General features: G+C 38.7%; 1 protein-coding gene across 4 annotated transcripts in view; it reads right to left on the bottom strand.

Moving 5' to 3' along the window:
- Nucleotides 1-18,073, bottom strand: part of DAAM2 (dishevelled associated activator of morphogenesis 2) — a 170,701-nt gene that overhangs the window by 55,618 nt on the left and 97,010 nt on the right. For all 4 annotated transcript variants that reach the window (XM_057371013.1, XM_057371022.1, XM_057370996.1 and 1 more), the window contains exons 4-6: nt 17,759-17,833; nt 11,442-11,536; nt 4,868-5,201 (exon numbers count right to left, since the gene is read on the bottom strand). In XM_057371013.1, the coding sequence (XP_057226996.1) occupies nt 4,868-5,201; nt 11,442-11,536; nt 17,759-17,833 (504 nt within the window). The remainder of the gene's footprint in view (nt 1-4,867; nt 5,202-11,441; nt 11,537-17,758; nt 17,834-18,073) is intronic.

The following is an 18,073-nucleotide window of genomic DNA, read 5'->3' as shown; positions in this document are numbered from 1 at the left end:
AAAAAAAAAAAAAAAAAACCAAAAACAACAAGATAAAGTAATGTTTCTATGATCACACAGTGAGCCAATGACAGAATTACACTAGTACCAATTCTGAATGCATCACATGGAAAAAAATCCCAGCAAGGACAACAAGGACTCATCTTACTAATTCTGCATTTCTGCTCTGAGGATTTATTGTTTGGATTTCAAGTGTTTTCTTTCATCTCTCTTCTTTAAGGGGCAGAGTAGGATTTGTAGGCGAAGTAGCGTGTTTCAAACAATTGGACTAAGACAGAGCTTTTCCAGATTGCCTCYGGAAGGAGACTGAAGGCATGCCCTTACACTATTGTGGTATTTGAGTAAAGACAGACAATCTGAAGAGGGCAATATTCAAGATRAACTACAGACTGCCCTGTTGGGACATTAAAGGGAGAATCATTCCAGRGAGAAGAGCATAATGAAAGAAGGGTCAATGATTGAACCAAGCAAAAGGATAAGCTCAGGCAAGAAGAYGTGGCAAATGTGAGGACATGGTAATAGCGACTATAGAAATTGAGACACAAACACGAAGTACAGAATCTTGTTGCTGATCCTGATAGGCACTGATAGATAAATACACTGAATATCAATGACACAGGGTGAAGTTGCAGTATGAAAAGGCATTTGAGTAAGACTGAARTCTCAACCAAGAAGAGTAAGTTCTGAAGAATCTCTCCAGGGCTTTAAACTGAATCTATCAGAAATTAGGGACTGACAACTGTAGATGAAATGCTGGCAATTTATAAAGAAGCAATACTTTAYGTAAGTTTCCATTCAGAGTAAAATATGAAATTTTATGTCAAGGAAATAGTCCTTCATATTCATAAGTTCAATTGATGATTTCCATTAAAAAAAGCAAAAAACAAAAAACAAAAAAACAAACCAAAGGGCACATCAAGAAGTAAAAACATTCTTTTCAAGGTATTTCAGCAGTCTGATTAATGGTCTTCATTTAGTACTACCTGATGCTATTTAGTTTAGTTAATTTACATGAAAAGCATTAATAATGCTCAGGAATCTTGCTGTAATTTGCATTTTGACTTGAGATATACTAGTATAAAACTGTAAGTTTCCTATTTAAGCAACAGGAGCTATTGCAGGACAGAGTTGATGCAAGTTTAGTAAGAATCATATCTTGTCACAGCTTTCCTTCTCTACTAMTTCACCGGTTGCTGAGTCCTCTGACAACTTTTGGCAGCTTTGCCAAAGCATGAGTTGTGTTTAGAACACTGACTGGCAATAACGTCTCACATTCAACAAAACATGCTATGTTTTATGTTGCTATGTTAAATAAACGATCTCTACAGTCCACCACATTTGTGCAAACTAGAAGTAATCAGTGTTCCAATCTAASTTGTCAGCAGCAAGTTATTCAGGAGCTCAAGTTTTAGTTGTAAGTAAATCATTCTGAACCTCTCTTCCTTCTTCTGGAAGCAGAACCATTCATTCCAAATTATTACTCATCACAATGATATTCCTCTTCAATAGAGAAAAAAAATTGGTTTTGGGAAGAGCAGACCTGGATTAGTGTTGATTACATTTACATCCTGATTCCTCAGTGAACACTGCTGGTCACCACAAATGACATGGGGGAGAATGGGACACTTAGGTATACTGCTRCCTGCAAGAGTTGAAAACAAATCCAAACAGATAGTATACAAAGTGCCAGCTTTCATACATGAGGAGGAATAAATTGACAGCAAGATGTCTGAATGGGATGACAAATATTTTCAACCCCTGCAGTCAGGAAGGCAAAATAAGGAAAAGTAGCACTTGCACTGATATTGTCAGAGTTAACCTGTAAGTTATTTGTTGGACATTACAATAAAAGTGAGCTCAGTATAGTTTCCAGAAAACCCTGCATTTTTATTTCACAAGAACTGAATTAATTTCCAAAATTTGAGATTATTTTTTCTCTTATGTATTGTGTCTACAATTTGGCCATTGTSTTGCAGAACTACAGAGAAAGACTGAGCAGTGCCTTTACAGCTCCCAGCTTTCCTTCCCCCASCAGTTGGAATCAGTCTCCAATGATGGACCATTGAGGAAAGGAATAAAAATTTCTACTCTGCATAGTTTCTCCTGTTTCTAMAGTTTAGTTCATAGTGTTATTACTTTCACAGAAAGAATTCTCGTTTCTTGATTCTGCCAGATTCCCCACTTGTGGTGGATAGTTTTCAACATAACAGGGTTTAGGTGTGGCTGCTCAAAGTCAAGCTGCAAAGTGTGAAGTCTGCTGCAAGCTCCACGTTTTTTGGACACTGGAATACACTGAATGATGATGCTAGCTGCTCAGGCTGCTGGAAACAGAGCCCTCAAAGGGCTCAATTTCACACCTAAAGGATCTCTTCAGATTCTTGCAAACACTGGGTTACAAAGATTATATTCAGGACTAGGATTAAAAGAGGATAAAAAAAGGCTTTCATTATACACTACATCTTTGAAGTTTACAGGAAAGGCATAGAAGAAGCACTGTCAGCTCATCCTTTTAAAATGGCCTCCCATATTCAAGTTACAATGTTTTTCTTGACAATAAGCTGCAATACCATTCTGAGACAGAGGTGTGGGACGGCAAGAGGCAAAGAGATGTAACACTCTTTGAATTTTAAGTGCCAGAGTATCAGAAAAACTTCCTCTAAAATGTAAGAAARACTGTGGCCACATTTGCTCCTTCAGGACTTAAAAAAATCCCCAGTCTCTCTGTTAGAAGAGTAACTGGAGATGGATGAGGAATGTCTTTGGATGAACCCTTACCTCCTCAGAATTAAACCCAAACTATTGCTGAGTGCAGCGGAAAATCCCATTCCAATCTCTAAACACAAGTATTAGTAACTGCAAACAAGAACACATCCTTTCTACTAAATCATTTGGGGTGTTGGGTGGGGCTTCTTTTCTACTTAAGAATTAAAAGAGAGAGAGCGGTGATTTATCTTTCTTTTTGTTTTTCCCCAGTGGAAAAGTATTTTGACAAGAGCAAGCATTTATGCAAAGTCCTTTTCACAAATGTAAGAGACTGGTAAGCACCTGCAAACCATTCCACCAGATTCCTCAAAAGCTACCACATTTTACCCAGTATGACTTACCTCAGTTATTCAGTAACTTTTAAATCAACATAGAAATAGAAAGAGAAAGAGARAGAACACCCAGCTAGGGTAAACTCAGCATCGATTTCCCATATGGRTTTAAATAAGCAGTCAATTGGCCCAGTAAGGGCAAGTTAACAGAGGACCACAAGTGTAGTCAGCCTTGTGAGTTATCACTGCTTTTTGCTAAGCAGCTAAAGTTATCCCCACCTGTCTCCCAGGTATAAAAGAATGTTRTATTAAGTTGGGAAGGATTCTTTATTTCAGCTAATTACTAGAGAACATTTAAAATATTTTCCTTCTCTCCTCCATTAATTTGCACATCATAATTCATGTACATGGCTTACTTTTTTCATCTGTGCTCGTCATTCCTATCTTACTCCTGTACTCCCACACTAAAGGATGGTGAAGTATTCTTATGACTGCAGCTGCAAACTCTTCACCGTCCCAGTTTTACTGTAACTATAATTTTCTCTATTGAAATAGCCTCCAGAGCTTCTAACTGAGGCTGAAAGGCCCCCAGTTCTGGGGCCAGACATCATCCGTGTCACACCTGCATTTGGRTGACACACATCAAGTGTGAATAGAACAAGCAATGCAAATGGGGCAGTGCACACAGAGGGATGGACCTGCCAGTACCAAACCAAGATCTCCTGCATTCCTGWCCAGGTCTGAGTCACAGCCAGTGAATCCCACAGTGCATTTGGTGCTAACATAATCACTGGCATCTACTGTCCATCAGCAGAGACCTTCCCCATTCACTTTTACAGTAAGAAGTTAATTGTAGCCTAAAATCCATTAGCCGAGAAGGAGGTAGAAGATAATGACTGCTGGGCACCAGGATCCAGTGCCTCTTGGCTCAACACCACTCTAATTATTTTACCTAAGAAAGAATAGTAAATGGGTGAGGTTATCCCAAAGTTAAGGAGCCACATCTTCCCACACAGCAGCAGATGCTGTAATAACCTTTTATAAAGGTGCTCAGTCCACTAGGAAGAAGAACATTATAATAAGAGCCAGTAGTATCCTCAACAAAAGCCTATCAGTGATCCACTGACCTACTTCAAGGTCTCTGAGAACGAATTTCCCTTCTGCAGTCAGAATGGGAATTGTTTGAGCCAACAACTTCTAAGTGACAATTCACAAGTTGCTAAGTGGCAACTGAAGTGCCTCCACTATACATAATTTAATTAATTGTCTCCATTATTTAATCCACAACTCTTTTATTACTAAATTAAGGATTTTAAACTAAGACAGAGGCTCCTGAAATTCTGTGGCTCCAGCTTCTAGGACAGAACAAATAATTTCTACCTGAGAAATGYCATCAAGTTAGAGTATGAGCATATTAACAGTTTTCATATAGCACAGCAAACCTCCACTTTCAGGCAAAATGCAAGGGATTTTAAGTTGGCATTAATGACAAGCAATAGGCCCTGAAATATAAATATATAAATATATAAATATATAAATATATAAATATATAAATATATAAATATATAAATATATAAATATATAAATATATAAATANATATAAATATATAAATATATAAATATATAAATATATAAATATATAAATATATAAATATATAAATATATAAATATATAAATATATAAATACATATATKTATATATAGTGATAATATGTTTGAGGAAGTTCCCTTCTTGAAGCAAAATGATAAATACTGCCTTTTTACTACTGTAAAAATCACTCCCGGTGGAGATTCATCACGCTGGGTACTCCTGTCAAAGTATCCTCCTTTTACCTGGAATCTTGTCCTTTCTGCAGCGTAGACTTGGTAGTGAAGCATGGCTTGCAAGACTTTTTTGTGACCATCTGGCACCAAGCAGACAGCCCCCAGGATCTCCAGCACAGCAATCTTGGTTTTAATGTTCTCAGTCCGTAAGCTCTGGGATATGATGTTGATGCTTTCTGGATGGGCCAGGACATGAGCTCGCCCTTGGGAGTTGTTCATCAGCGCCTTGATACACCCTATAACGGATGTGTGGATGCGGCTCTCCGAGGTCTCATAGTCCATGCTCTTCAGGAAGTTCAGCAAACAGCTCAGGCCATCCAGCTCAATAAACCTGGTCACAAACCTGAAAAGAGAAAAACAACMAAAAAAAACAGGTAGGAAAAACAAGAGAAGGAGACCAAAGACACTTTATTCAAAAGATACCGTATCATTCAACCCTAGATCTTTAAAAGYTGGCTAGTTTTTAGCCTAAATTAATAGAACAAATCCCAAATATTCAAGGAAAACCAAGCAAACACACAAAGAGCGAAAACCTTCCAGCTAACAATGGTGTGTTACATAGTTTAAGGGCAATTACATGCTATCACCTTACACTTCTGTTGGTCTCTGTGTTCTTTGGTGCAGTTACCACCAAATCCTGCCGTGGTTCACCTCAACAGCTGCTGCATTTTCAAGGCTGAAAGGATTCTTTCAATTTGTWCCACCTTACATACACCCAACATCCAGACTTCTCACCACACTTTTAGTTATGAGTTCAGATTATCTTGAAAACCATTTTTAGGCTTAGCTCTAACTTTCAGCCAATACTGGTTACAGGTTCCATCTTCAAGATTTGGGCACGCTGACTGAGGTAAACTCGTTCCTACTCCATCAGCCACACTGCCTTCACACTCCAATCCCATGACATATGTACAGGAACCTGTTATTATCAAAAGGGGTATGTTCTTCAGTAAAATGTAAAGCTCTTCTGCTTTTGTAGAAAACCAGGGTTAAAAAATCCAGATGGGTCAATTTACACCCAGACAACCCACTAGACAAATCAGTAGAAAAGAATGCAGTTAGATAAATCAGTTCCATCCAATCATTCTAGCAATGTTTCATTCTGAGAACTTCATCCTGAAGTTCTCAGGATTAAAAATAGGGATTCAAAGACACAAAAAGGGCTGCAAATAATTTTTCTAGATCACATTGTTTGCCTCCTGCCTCCTCTAACATGTCACTCAGGTAGGTACACGTTTTTGGAATGTCTGAATGCAATGCCACATGCATCACAGTTGAATTTTCAGTGTATAAAAATGAACACCAGCAATGATTTGTCCATGGCCACACTCTGAACAGCACAATACAGAAGGACACCTCAAGAAAATGAATWTGTTGCTAACAACTGCCACCTGTGTAACCAATTAAAAATACCAAAAGCCTGTGTTGTTGGGCTTTTAYCCAGTCCCTCTTCTTCCCCTGTTAGGTACATCCTAATGTAGCATCCTCCTTTTTCTGTTCATGAGATGCTGTTACTTATAATCAGTAATAATAGAAGCCCAATATGGAAAGACCAGATCGCATTGGTCTCTGTTCATATCCGTGTACCAGCAAGATAATGCAAGACATACTTGTATTTCTCTGGATAATATGGATTTTACATATGTATGGTCTTTGGGGGGTTACACTTCGTACCACAGAGGAATTTTCAGAGTCTACCTGAAAGTTACAATCACTGTGCTGATAGGTTTGACTATTTTCACCTTATGTGGGCCAGCAGTTTGACCAAAAATATAGAAAAGCCTGGTGCTTTCAATGAAGTTTTGATCTAAGGTTTGGATTTGGTTCAAAATTGAATTTCAAAGAGTAAGGGCACACACAGGAACACGAGCACACCAAAAATGAAAACATGGTTTGACTGAATCCTGCTAAGAGAATCTGCCAAGTTTAACACAGGTCTCATTGCACATTCTTTGGATGCATCATTTTATCTACCCCAACAAATCATAGGAACAAATCCCCTCTTTCTCCATGCCGGAGAGCAGCATCGACATTGTGCACCAGGAATTTGTTAAGTCACCCAAAGAAGTTTGTTATTCAAATTGATTACAGAACGATTCAGACTTAGTTCAGTTTCTGTAATGCATTTACCTGCTAGCATGACAAAACARACTAAAACAAGTGCATTCATAGCTAAAAGAGTTGCTGCAAAGGATTTATTTGGAAACAAAATATACACAAACTCAGCAGTTACCAAAGAACCAGGCAAATGAATTCTGGTCAATTCATTTAGGTCATGGACCTAAAGAGTGGAGATTCAATTGTCTCTACTAAGGAGGGACTACTTTAAATTCTCATTCTCCTCCTTATTTTCAAAGTTCCATTCTATACTTTAGCTATTCCTTCTGTCTCTTGGGGGTTGGGGGAAAGAGACAATTTTTTTTTCCAGTTCTGTTAACTTCCAGGGCTGAGGGAAGACTCAAGATGAATTCTTCTGAAGTTACAGAGCAATATGATGGAAACATCCTAAGAAGCAGCAGAGMAAAGGGTCCCCTAAACGCACTTTTGGATAGAACACATGATCTTATGTCAAGACAAACAAGGCACTACAACCTTCATATATTTTAGCCTGCTCTGATGAYCATGTGAAAAAAAAAAAAACCTGCTAAATGCACAAAAGTCGCATTGTCCCAATTAAGTACAAACTCTCACTAAATTCACTGGCAGAGCCATTTTTCTAAGACTGCTAGGATGAGGTCATTCCAAAAAGGAGGCATGCGCTGGAAAGTGGTGTGTGTCACAAAACTTGATTAATGACATAATTTAAAACAATGTTGGGACTTTCCTGTACTATTCCTAGCCCAGAAAGAAAACAGTGAGCTATGTTACTCAATAGGAAGCAAAGCCAAGTACCTTTCTATTTCAGCTGCAATCAGAAGCAGGAATCAAATTATGATTTTCATCTTCCTTTTTCTAAACACTTAGCTCCTTATTCTCTGGAAAAGCCAGAAACCATGCTGGGGTAGGTAAATGGCAAAAGCAGTTTCTGGCCTGACAGATACTCTCAGCATGAGGATTTGCTCCGTGTGGTGAGGTGTGTGAGTAGATGTGTGTAGAGGGTAGAAAAGTAAGTGGGAGTTCAGCTGGCAGCCTGAGAGCCGCAATCCTCACACTGTTTGGGGTTTGTGCATCTGTCTGCCTCAATGTCTGTGCATGTATGTGCAAAAGCAAAGTCAACTCACACAAGTAAAGAACCTTCTTGCACACAACACACGACACGTGTAACCACCTCCCACCCTACACGGCCTCTGTGCTGCAAAGCAAGGTCTTGCTCTAGACTGGGAGGTGTAAAGTCAAACATGTTTGCCAATGCGTTCTGGCTAACACATTCAAATACTCAAATGTAAATAAAGCAGTGTGTGTTTTAATAGGTGCTAAACAAGCAAATTAAAGCCTAACCTCACCTCAGACTCTCACTTGACCAGTTTAGCACACTTTAAAAGGCAGGGCACCTCTCTGCCTTTCAAGTTTTAGAGAGTGCTGATCAGAATGAGTTAGCTAGCTCTAATAATAAACCTTTCATCCAAACACAGATGTGGTGGCCTAAGAGGGACTGACCCACTGATGGATTCCAAGTGCTGAGGGTACAGCCTCCCTGTAAGACTTGATCCAACTCAGGAAAGACAGAAAGATCATACGCTGTGGGTTTGCAGAGAGCAGGATGTTCCCACCCTTTAACAGGCAAAGCTACACCTCCCTGCAGCATTGGTTTTTGAACCAGGGGGCACAAGTAATCCTGATAACTACTGAGTTGCTGAAAAATTCAGCATAATGGATTTTGCTTGCTGGTTGCACAAATTATCATTTTCAGTATGCATCTGGATAAAACTTTGCTAAATCAAACAAAGAAATACCAGGAGGTAAATCTGAATAAAACAAAAGGAGAAACTCAGACAGTAAAGGGAATTAGTGATGATTCAGACTAAAAGACATATTTTTAAGGGTTCCAAAAAGCAATTTTTTCCCCAGACTGTTGTAATTTTTTACTTTTGCTGTACTTCTGAACCTCCATTTTGGGGCACTAAAATATCAAATGAAAAGCTCTTCTCTCACTGCTTCTGTCCAAAAGTTTGTCATCACACTTGTTTATAGTCCTAGGTTTTTACAAACCTGAGAGAAAATGTGTTTCTTTACAAGATGCAGATGTGGCATTTTTCTTCTCTAAGGCTGGGATTGTTCCTGTGGGCTAAGACATAACCTGGTTTTATTATTTTAGGGTAGCTCCTAAATACCAAACAAAGTGCACTTATCAAAGGGGACCACAAACTGCCCCAGGGATGCTCCTATCCTGTTTTCTACAAAGAGGAGAGAAACTTGAGTTTGGATAGGTCTGCTTTACTTCTTGTTGTTAGAACTGGTGGGCTGGAATAGAGACAGAGATTAGTAACATTATCTACTAGAAGAGAAACAGTAAAATAAAACAGAGCCAAATGCGTGCATTTTTCTTCTTTTGTTTCCTCTGTATCAGAGAATTCAAGCAGAGGAACCTTTTGGTAAGCTGTCAGAGCCCCTGTGTACCCTACCATCACAAAGAGATTCCAGACAGTTCATCCTGTGTGAATTTAGGCCTCTGCTTTCTTCAGAGGCCTGATGAACAGAAGTGTCAAAGAAAATAGGATTTGATATCCAAATTAAACTAGAAAGACTAGTATTTTGCAGGCTTAGGTATCAAACTGCTTATGAGAGGGATTTGATGGAGTTGAGGGCCTCTCTACTGCAACCTCTCCATCAAGAAGAAATTGGCTTGTTGATCAGGCACTGGCATGCAGCCYACTTGGCAGCTAACAAATTGAGTCACTGGAAATTAGTTGAGACACAGGACTTAACTCAAAATTTGGCTTGGCTTAACTATTTTTTTTTTTTAAAAAAAGCCCCACAACCATCACCAGAGATTTAGAAGARAACACTTTACAGGGCAGCCCATAGATGCTTGTACTGAAGCTTGTACTTGTCAGGTTTATTACAAACAGATGAAGCAACAGGCTGCTGTCAAGGGGATCCTACAGATGCAATACAGGTTGGAGAAGAAAAACCTTGCAAAGTCTTGAGCAAAAGAATTTGCTCAAATGTTCATTGCTCTTTCCTCTTCTCTGTTACCTTGTTCTCAACAAGGAGTCTGGGCTGTGCATTCAAAATGACAGTGCAGAACAACCAACAGCAGCCACCAAGGTGTTTCAGATGGACAAAGCAAAGAGGCCTTGCTGCTGTGGCTGCACTCCATGAAAGTTGTCACTGTCACAGAGTAAGCATCACACCAGCTCCACATTAATGCAAAAGTTTTGCTGTATCAATTCTCAGCAACACAGGACTTTGGTTCAAAAGCATGGTGAGAGTTTCCCTTAACTTCCATTTTAACACAGAGTCCAGCTACATTTTASTCTGTTCTCTGCTTTACGACAGTGACAGACAGAATCAGTCACCTCTTAAGTTAGGGCTCACATTATTGGCTACAACTTCTCAATCTCCATGCTAAAAGCACTTACTCTAACCACATGTAAACTTATCAAAGCCTGATAAATCTTTATGCCTGAAGAGCACCAGAACATGATTTTTTGCTTTCTTACAGTCCACCAAAACAGGAAATAAACAGGAGGTTAAAAGAAAGAGAAGCTGCACACAGTCAATTTACTAAAGATCATGAAAGAGAGAAGCACAATCAGCACTTAGATCTGCAAGAATCCCCAAAATGTCTTTACTTCAAGTCAAAGTAACTTGAATTTGCAATGCAAATTCTTTGAGATTATTTTCTGGATTGTTTTAATTTATTTATTWCATTTTTTTGGTTTGGTTAGGATCCCCCCCAAAAAAGAACCGTATTTGGTTAGGCATTACTGAAGCTCTCTGAAACTGTTACTTCAGCACACTGTGGATGCAAAAGTATTTGGCCAATACAAAAGACATTCAGAATTTTTTTTATTGTTTCCTGAAATCATATTAACTACAATTTTTGCTTCTCCACACTGCTAAGTGTTAAATTGGAAAGATGTTARTTTGGTATTGTTCAGACCTTTGTTCACAGAAAGATGACCTTACCTTCAAAGGCTACACAATAAAGTCTCTTTACATTTTTCTATACCACAATTACACACAGAACAGGAAGAATGCCAAACCAGGTGATGTCAGATGGATTAGCTGCTTTGTACCAAACAGTTCACATTACTAAAGATAAGGGGAAGCTTAAATTCAAAGTTCAGATTAGAGCCTCAGGTTTTGTCCCACGTGAATCAGATTACATGGGATGTTCAGGGGGCTGCGAAGACTAAAATCTGATCTTCACAGTCATTACCTGTGCTTGCAAGTATCTGTCACCGATTACTCACAGCGGACTTTGTTTTTTACTTTCCTGAAAAAATTTCAACATTACTGTGCCCTCCTAACTAGGCAGGGTTTTACCAGGGACCGCAGCTCTCTCTGAGGATTGTCTGAAATGTCAGAGAGGCTTGTGTGAGGTGACACAATGAGATTTCTGTCCTTGCCACTCTCAGCAGTGTCACATCTGACCATAGGGAGGCAATGAATTTCGATGAAAGACAAACAACATTACCTCATGGGCTGAGTTCGCAGAGCTGTCTTCAAGTCTTCAACTATTTTATTTTTCATTTCTGTTTCTTCTTCATCAAAAGCATACAGAGTCTGCATCTGTTCAGAAAAGAAGATGGCAATTAGGAAAGCTTGAGCTGTGTGGAAGCTAAGAGAGCGGCCAGGAATTATGAAAAACAACTATGCCATCAACACAGGCAGAGGTGCCTGCTGACCTCTCACTAGGAAAGCAGTGCCTCAGCTACAAAACTGAATCCAGATGAGGCTGCTCATGTGGACTGGCAGCAGCATATCACTTTGCCACACTGGCTAAACTAGGGTTCTCAGATTACCCTCAAAAAATCACAGTTGCCAGTATGCCCACAGAAAACTGTACCTAATTTGGAACAGTGATCTGCTGTGGTGATCTATGGATGTGTGAGGCAAAGCTTGTATGGAGAGGCAATATCTTTTATTAGAGTGACATGACAGGAGGGATTTGGGTGGAGAGGTAAGAAAAAAAATCCCCAAACCAGACTTCTGTGTCAGGTTTCAAAGCATAAAATCTTCTTCAAGTGACCAGAAAACGTGCAAGTACTCTGAATTTCATTTTCTTTACATACAAGCTTGGCTTTTCTTTCACCCCTCCACCTGTTTTAAGATACTGGTGTTCCTTACACACTTGGCCCTTGCTAAGTAGGAACATTTACTGCAAAAACCTGGGGCATCATAAAATCCCTGTCCCTTTTTTTTAACAAGTAAGCTCAAGCACACAAAGCCYCCCCCCCCCCCCCCAGTATACAGTTTGCAACAACTAGAGCTTGCAGTCAACTGGAACTGAAGTTGCTGTGGATCACTGTAAATTAAGGTGACAGACAATGAGTGGAACATGCGCAAAAAAAATATGGCTCTCAAAGTTAGACAAAGCCATTAAAAAAGTGGTATATCAGAAAATTAAGGGTTCCAGATCTACACTCAGCACCACTGCAACCTTGTCATGTGAAGCAAGACTCTTCAGTGCCCTTTGCATATATCATTCAGGCTCACAAGTCCCATGTGTGTCTTTTGAAAAAGTCAAGACATAATGCTGGAAATTCTTAGCCTACAGCTATGTCTTCTTAGTCGCTTGAACTGTAACATGAGAGGATAAATGAGCCTCTTTTTGGCAGGACTTCTCGTGAATATCACTCAGTGGTATCTGGAAAGCAGCTCTAAACCCCTTCTCAAATGAATAAACCAATTAAACTAGTATCATCTATCAGGGATTTGATATTGTACCTCTCTGTGGTGGAATCTGAGCAGCWACAATTATGGCTCATTACAGCAAAATATTTCAGTCCTTCATTTTACTGTTTAGCAAGCACCAAAAAAAACCCTTTCTCTCAGTGGAACCTCCTTTAACCTTCCCCATCGTCACCACCAGCCCGACACCTCACTTCCCTTGAAAGTGATCCCACTTTGCCTGCTTTTGCAAGTCATGTGATGCCAATCCATGTCAGATGCTGAGGGTGGTCATTTGGCTTCGTGCCTTTGCTGTCTTATGCTCAACAGCTGGCACGGGGAGATGTGTTTAACTCTAGGGATCCCCCCTCTGATCCACGCTAAAGTCAAATTCACTCAGTAACAGAGCGAGCTATTTCCTGCCCTAATGGAATGACAGAGCGCTACTGATGGAAAATGAGCTGATGATGTTTTATCTTTCGCCAGCATCCCCCAACAGCCAGAAACATAAATTGAAATGCTTAAGCCAAGCTGTATATGATCCCTCTCTTTGAAAAATAAACAGAAATCCTGAACAGGCATTATGGATGGCAAAGTCCTCGGGTGTGATTTGTGGCTTGATTTGTATTTTCTTGGGTGACAGCCCATCTGGTCATCTTTCCTTTGGCCCATAAATGCTCCTTTGAAAAGCTCCCATTCCTCCAATGGCTTAATTTCACCTCTGAGCCATTGTGGGRGGAAAGCAAATGGATGGTAGGAAGGTGCTCAACAGTGTTTCCTTCAGAGTGAAAAAGGCCCATTTCCAAATGAAACAAATACAAATAATCGTGCCTTTACAACAGAGGGTGATTATGAAAAACCCCTTTTTTTAAAGCTGCAGGCAGCCAAGAGCCCTTCATTTCTCACTCCTGTGTATGGCCAGGAACTCAAATCCTCATGCCCTCACTAAAGACAGACTGGTCATGCATTTGCGTTCTGAAATAGCCTTCTCGGCAAGAGTTATAAAAAACATAACTGTCCCTGGGAGACAGAGGGGAGGGAACTGTCATTATTTTAGGTTGGATTTCATTCATGTGGCTGACTGATGAATTACTTTTCTGAACTGCACTCGAGGACTAATGTCTGCTGGGCTCAGGATGCAGAGAGTTTCCATCAGTTAACCAAATATACTAGGAAAAGGAAGCAAAATAGTGCCAGATCCTTTTCTGGTCCCAAAAAGGTGGTGTATACATAGGGCTCTTTTTATAAGCACAGTTTGTATATTTAAAGTTTTCCAGATCAAGTGCATCACCTGGGAAAGTAAAGCATCCAGTTACTTGATTTGCCTGTTACAAAAATTCAAGAATTTGTGAAAGTAATCATTCATGCAGAATTTTATATGCAAAACTTCAGAGAGTGTAAGAAATTATTTAAAAAATTTTGGCTCCACTTAAAATGAAATATTTTAGTTTTCTAAAAGCACTGATTTATTCCCACACCTTATGCCTAATCATTCCCTGAAATTGCTGGGAACAAAAATACAAGGACCATGGTGACAAGATGGTGATGAAAAAGAGAGAGAAAAAGAAAAACAGGGCATAAACCAGTATCAACAATATACCATATGACAGACCTAATTTTACTTAATAGCCTCACCCGTGAAAYGAAAAAGGTAAAAAACAAACAGAATGAACAGCAAAAAAGCAACCTGGATATTCTGATTTCTCAGAACAGTCAGCTGAAATTCAAGTTGCACCACATCTCTAACTATATTAAGTCTGAACTAAYAGCATAACTATAAATAATAAACTACAAATAGATGTAATTTTAAAAAAAATCTGAACTTTTATACACATAAGTTTAAAGTAACATAGATGTCATCTAATTCAGAGAAGAGAGTTACCACCCACCTGCTGAACTCTGCTGAAAGATATACATATTTTTAACMTCCTGTGAAGTTACTCTGCCGTGAGCAAATGCTTTCTGAGTAAAGGAAAAGGACCTGGTTACAATTGCACTTATTAATCTTGACCCATCTCACGCTCTCAAGTGAGCCACCTCTCCAGAAAAGCTGTATCTTCAACTACTGCTCACCTGAAAGCCTCTCTGTGGAAGTGCATACAAGCCAAGACCAGAAAATCAACACAATGCTGTCAGAACTTCTCCTCCCCAGGGAAGTGTGAGCAGTGTTTATTTGCACTGCCAAGCAGTGCCAYGGGGCAAGGAGAGCAGGGGGAGCACAGGGGTATTTCTTTACATGTGACATTAACAGGGCAGCTGCTCTATTTTTAAGCAAAAAAAAATATTCTGTGTTTTGATGAATCAGCAGATGATAATGAYATTGATAATGGAAATGGTCTTCTGTTGTGGGCATGCACCCTGTCCACATCCCCAGTGTCATTTACAGCATGTAGACATCAGAGGGACAGATAAATCTGGAGGCTTTGCTTTCTAAATTAAGCATGATTAGCAGCTGTCCCTTTGTCTTAAGGACTGGTCTAGAAGACAGTGTTTCTACTCAGGCTACCTGGAGCGTGGGACAGTGCCTCCACATGCTGTGAATTCCACACTAGTGAAGAGATACAGTTTTAGTTACACTCTCTTGTAAGAATTTGATTTAAAAACTATAAAAATCTGAAAATTCACAGCAACAGAAACAATTGTCAGGAAAAAACGATGCATCAAATGCATGTTTTTTTGAACTGCATCAGGAATCTGTGACCTAAAGTGCTTCCTAACAGAGTGGTCTAAGGTTACACATAGGGAACGTCAAACATGTCAGGAATCACCACATTGCTCGCAAAGATAATCTATGAAGGGCAGATAGAAAGGGTAAGACTGCAGCAGGGCTTCTGAGAAAATGATCCTTGAGCACAGGAGCCTTGGCTTGCTGAAATCCACACAAAGATACCTAATGATATCAGCAGGAAAAAGGCACCATTTCCACTCATTCAGAGAGTAGAAAAACCGTATTTGCCAAGTTAATAAATATAAAAAAAGAACTTTGCAATTAAAAGGCCATAAAAATGGATATGAATGACAAATACAAAAAGATTCTTATGTGATGAATTCATGGGAGATTAAAAGATTAAATTTTATTAAAAGCAAGATTTAAGGCATTTTAAACTGACGCTTCTGTGATTGTTACTACCATTTCAACTCCAATCCTTCTTGCAATATTTCTAATTAAAATATTGCAATACCTGATAGTGCCCAAGAGACACAAATTGAAATAGACCAGACAGTGTCAGGAAGCAACATGAAACATCTATTCCTTTCACAGCTTCAAAGTCAACTCCACTTGGATGCAGTTTAAAAAAAAAAAAACAAATTCAAAAAACCCACCACTAAATTTAGAAGTGAAATTATATGGCACCCAAAAATAACTGTTTGAAAGTTAGAAATCTCAGAGGTCTAAATAATAATGAATAGAACATGTCTTTTGAAATGTGTTGGAGCTGGTTCTTAGCCGTATTACTCCAGTTTTCCACTGATACAATTTCTGCATAATCAAGTCAGTTTCACCTGCCCAAAAGTGAAGCAACCAAATGGTAAATCAGAAGCAGAGGTTTTAACCCCAGTTTGTCTTCTCAACACCTCAAGCATAAGAGTAAATCATGAGGCTTGAAGCCAASTAAAAGGTTATCAATCATTCAGGCATTGGCATTCAGGCATGCAAACAACATTACCAGGGCTGGTGTTTATTGGTGCTCTTAAAACATGTTTAAAATTAGAAACATAGGCCAAAATATAGTCTCATTCCATGGAGCTCATCCAGATTTACAACAGTGGTGTATACATATTCACTCCAAGTTTACATCAAAATCATTTAAAGACTAACCCAAAAGTCACTGAAATCAATGGAAAAACTTCAGTAGATTCAAGAGGCCTTGGACCAAATSCTACCAGAAGTATTTGGCTCAGTAACACTGCAAGGTTTCATGCTAATTTTTTTTTTTCCTTAATGGCCCTTGTAGAGTAAATTTGTTCAGTCAGGAAATCAAAGCACAGTGTCATGCCAGTCACTAAAGCTCAATGTCTTTTCTAAAAATAGCTCCATATTCTTTCTATTCCCTCACTTTGCCCCATGAAAATATGTCATGAAGGAAGGTGATAGTTTTATTTATTCATGACTCTCAGTAGAAAGCAGCTTTTATCTTCTTATGTGAGTTATTACAGCTTGTACATCTTAGGTTGTTTTATTTTTATTTCATCATGAGAAATGCATCATTACTGCCCCATTTAGCATCCATTAACACATTATTTTTATTAATTATTTTACAGCTCAACCACAATACAAAAGGTGCAGAGAAACCTTTAAAAATCTAAAATAAAAGCACAGGTATATAACCAAGGCGTGCTACTTAAGACACTAGGAACAGAATTCTATCATCATTTTTGTATAACTGTGAACTGAAGCTGAGTAGAAACTGCACAAGAGTAACTGAAGGAAAAATTTGACTATAAAATCAGTAAAAAATCAAATTTCAAAATGTAAAATCTACCAAATCAAAGGAGATCAGTGAACACTATATACAGATGCTCTGATTCTGCTGATGACCAGCTCTACTGGATGTTTCAGAGGAAGAGACGTATTATATGCTATTGAACCAGAACAATTTAAAAAAAATTTCCTCAAACACCTTCTTGGCTTGTATCTTATGTCTAAGGTGTTACAGCTTTATGGCTTCTTTATTTATATGTTCTTATATAACTAGATATCTTAGATAAACAACAACCTTTTGTTTAATTCTTCTAATAAACTAAGAACCCAAGTGTTATTTTGTACATTGGTTAAAAATCAAATTAAAACCATATAACAAAATAAAACTTTACCTAGTTTTTAAATAGTTGCTTTTCTGATTCATCAACTATTCTCTGGAATTTTCATTCCAGACTCTAATTTGATTGCTTTCTGTGCTCATTATTGTYGAAATAAAAACTGGAAATGCTTATCGTGCTTTCTAATCTACTCTCTGCTAGAGCAAGGCTCTTTCTTAATCCACATACTCTTTTTCATAAGTCCTATTTTAAGTCAGTTATGCCTTTGGGCTAACGTTCTTCTCTTTTGAAAACTTCTTCCCACAGAAACATATCCCTATGGTAGGAAATGTTCCGTGTTTAGCAGGAGAGGTAACTTACTGCTGCCATGGAATTGATGCGGTCAATGTAGTAGTCTGGCCAGCTGGTAGCAAGCTTATTAGGATCTTCTTGCTCCTGAAACAGAAAGTTAGGCAAGGTTACACAAGATGACTTTACATAATGAAAGCAACTCAAGAACCACCTGGGATTCTCCATTGCTCTGCTCTTYATTGTGTTATCTCCCCCTTATTCTTGTACAATGCACATGGATGTGTGGCATTTATTACAAACATTTCTCAAAGTGTAAAGTTAGCACTGTCACCACAGTGTGTCAGATAAAAAGATTCCACTTCAGCTCAGATTATTAAACACAGA

Source organism: Malurus melanocephalus, unplaced genomic scaffold (genome assembly GCF_030028575.1).
Source record: "Malurus melanocephalus ecotype Western Australia unplaced genomic scaffold, MMel_1.1 scaffold_5, whole genome shotgun sequence".
Classification (NCBI taxonomy): Eukaryota; Metazoa; Chordata; class Aves; order Passeriformes; family Maluridae; genus Malurus; species Malurus melanocephalus.
The sequence above is the reverse complement of the archived record's forward strand: the minus strand, read 5'-3'. Positions and strand labels throughout refer to the sequence as shown.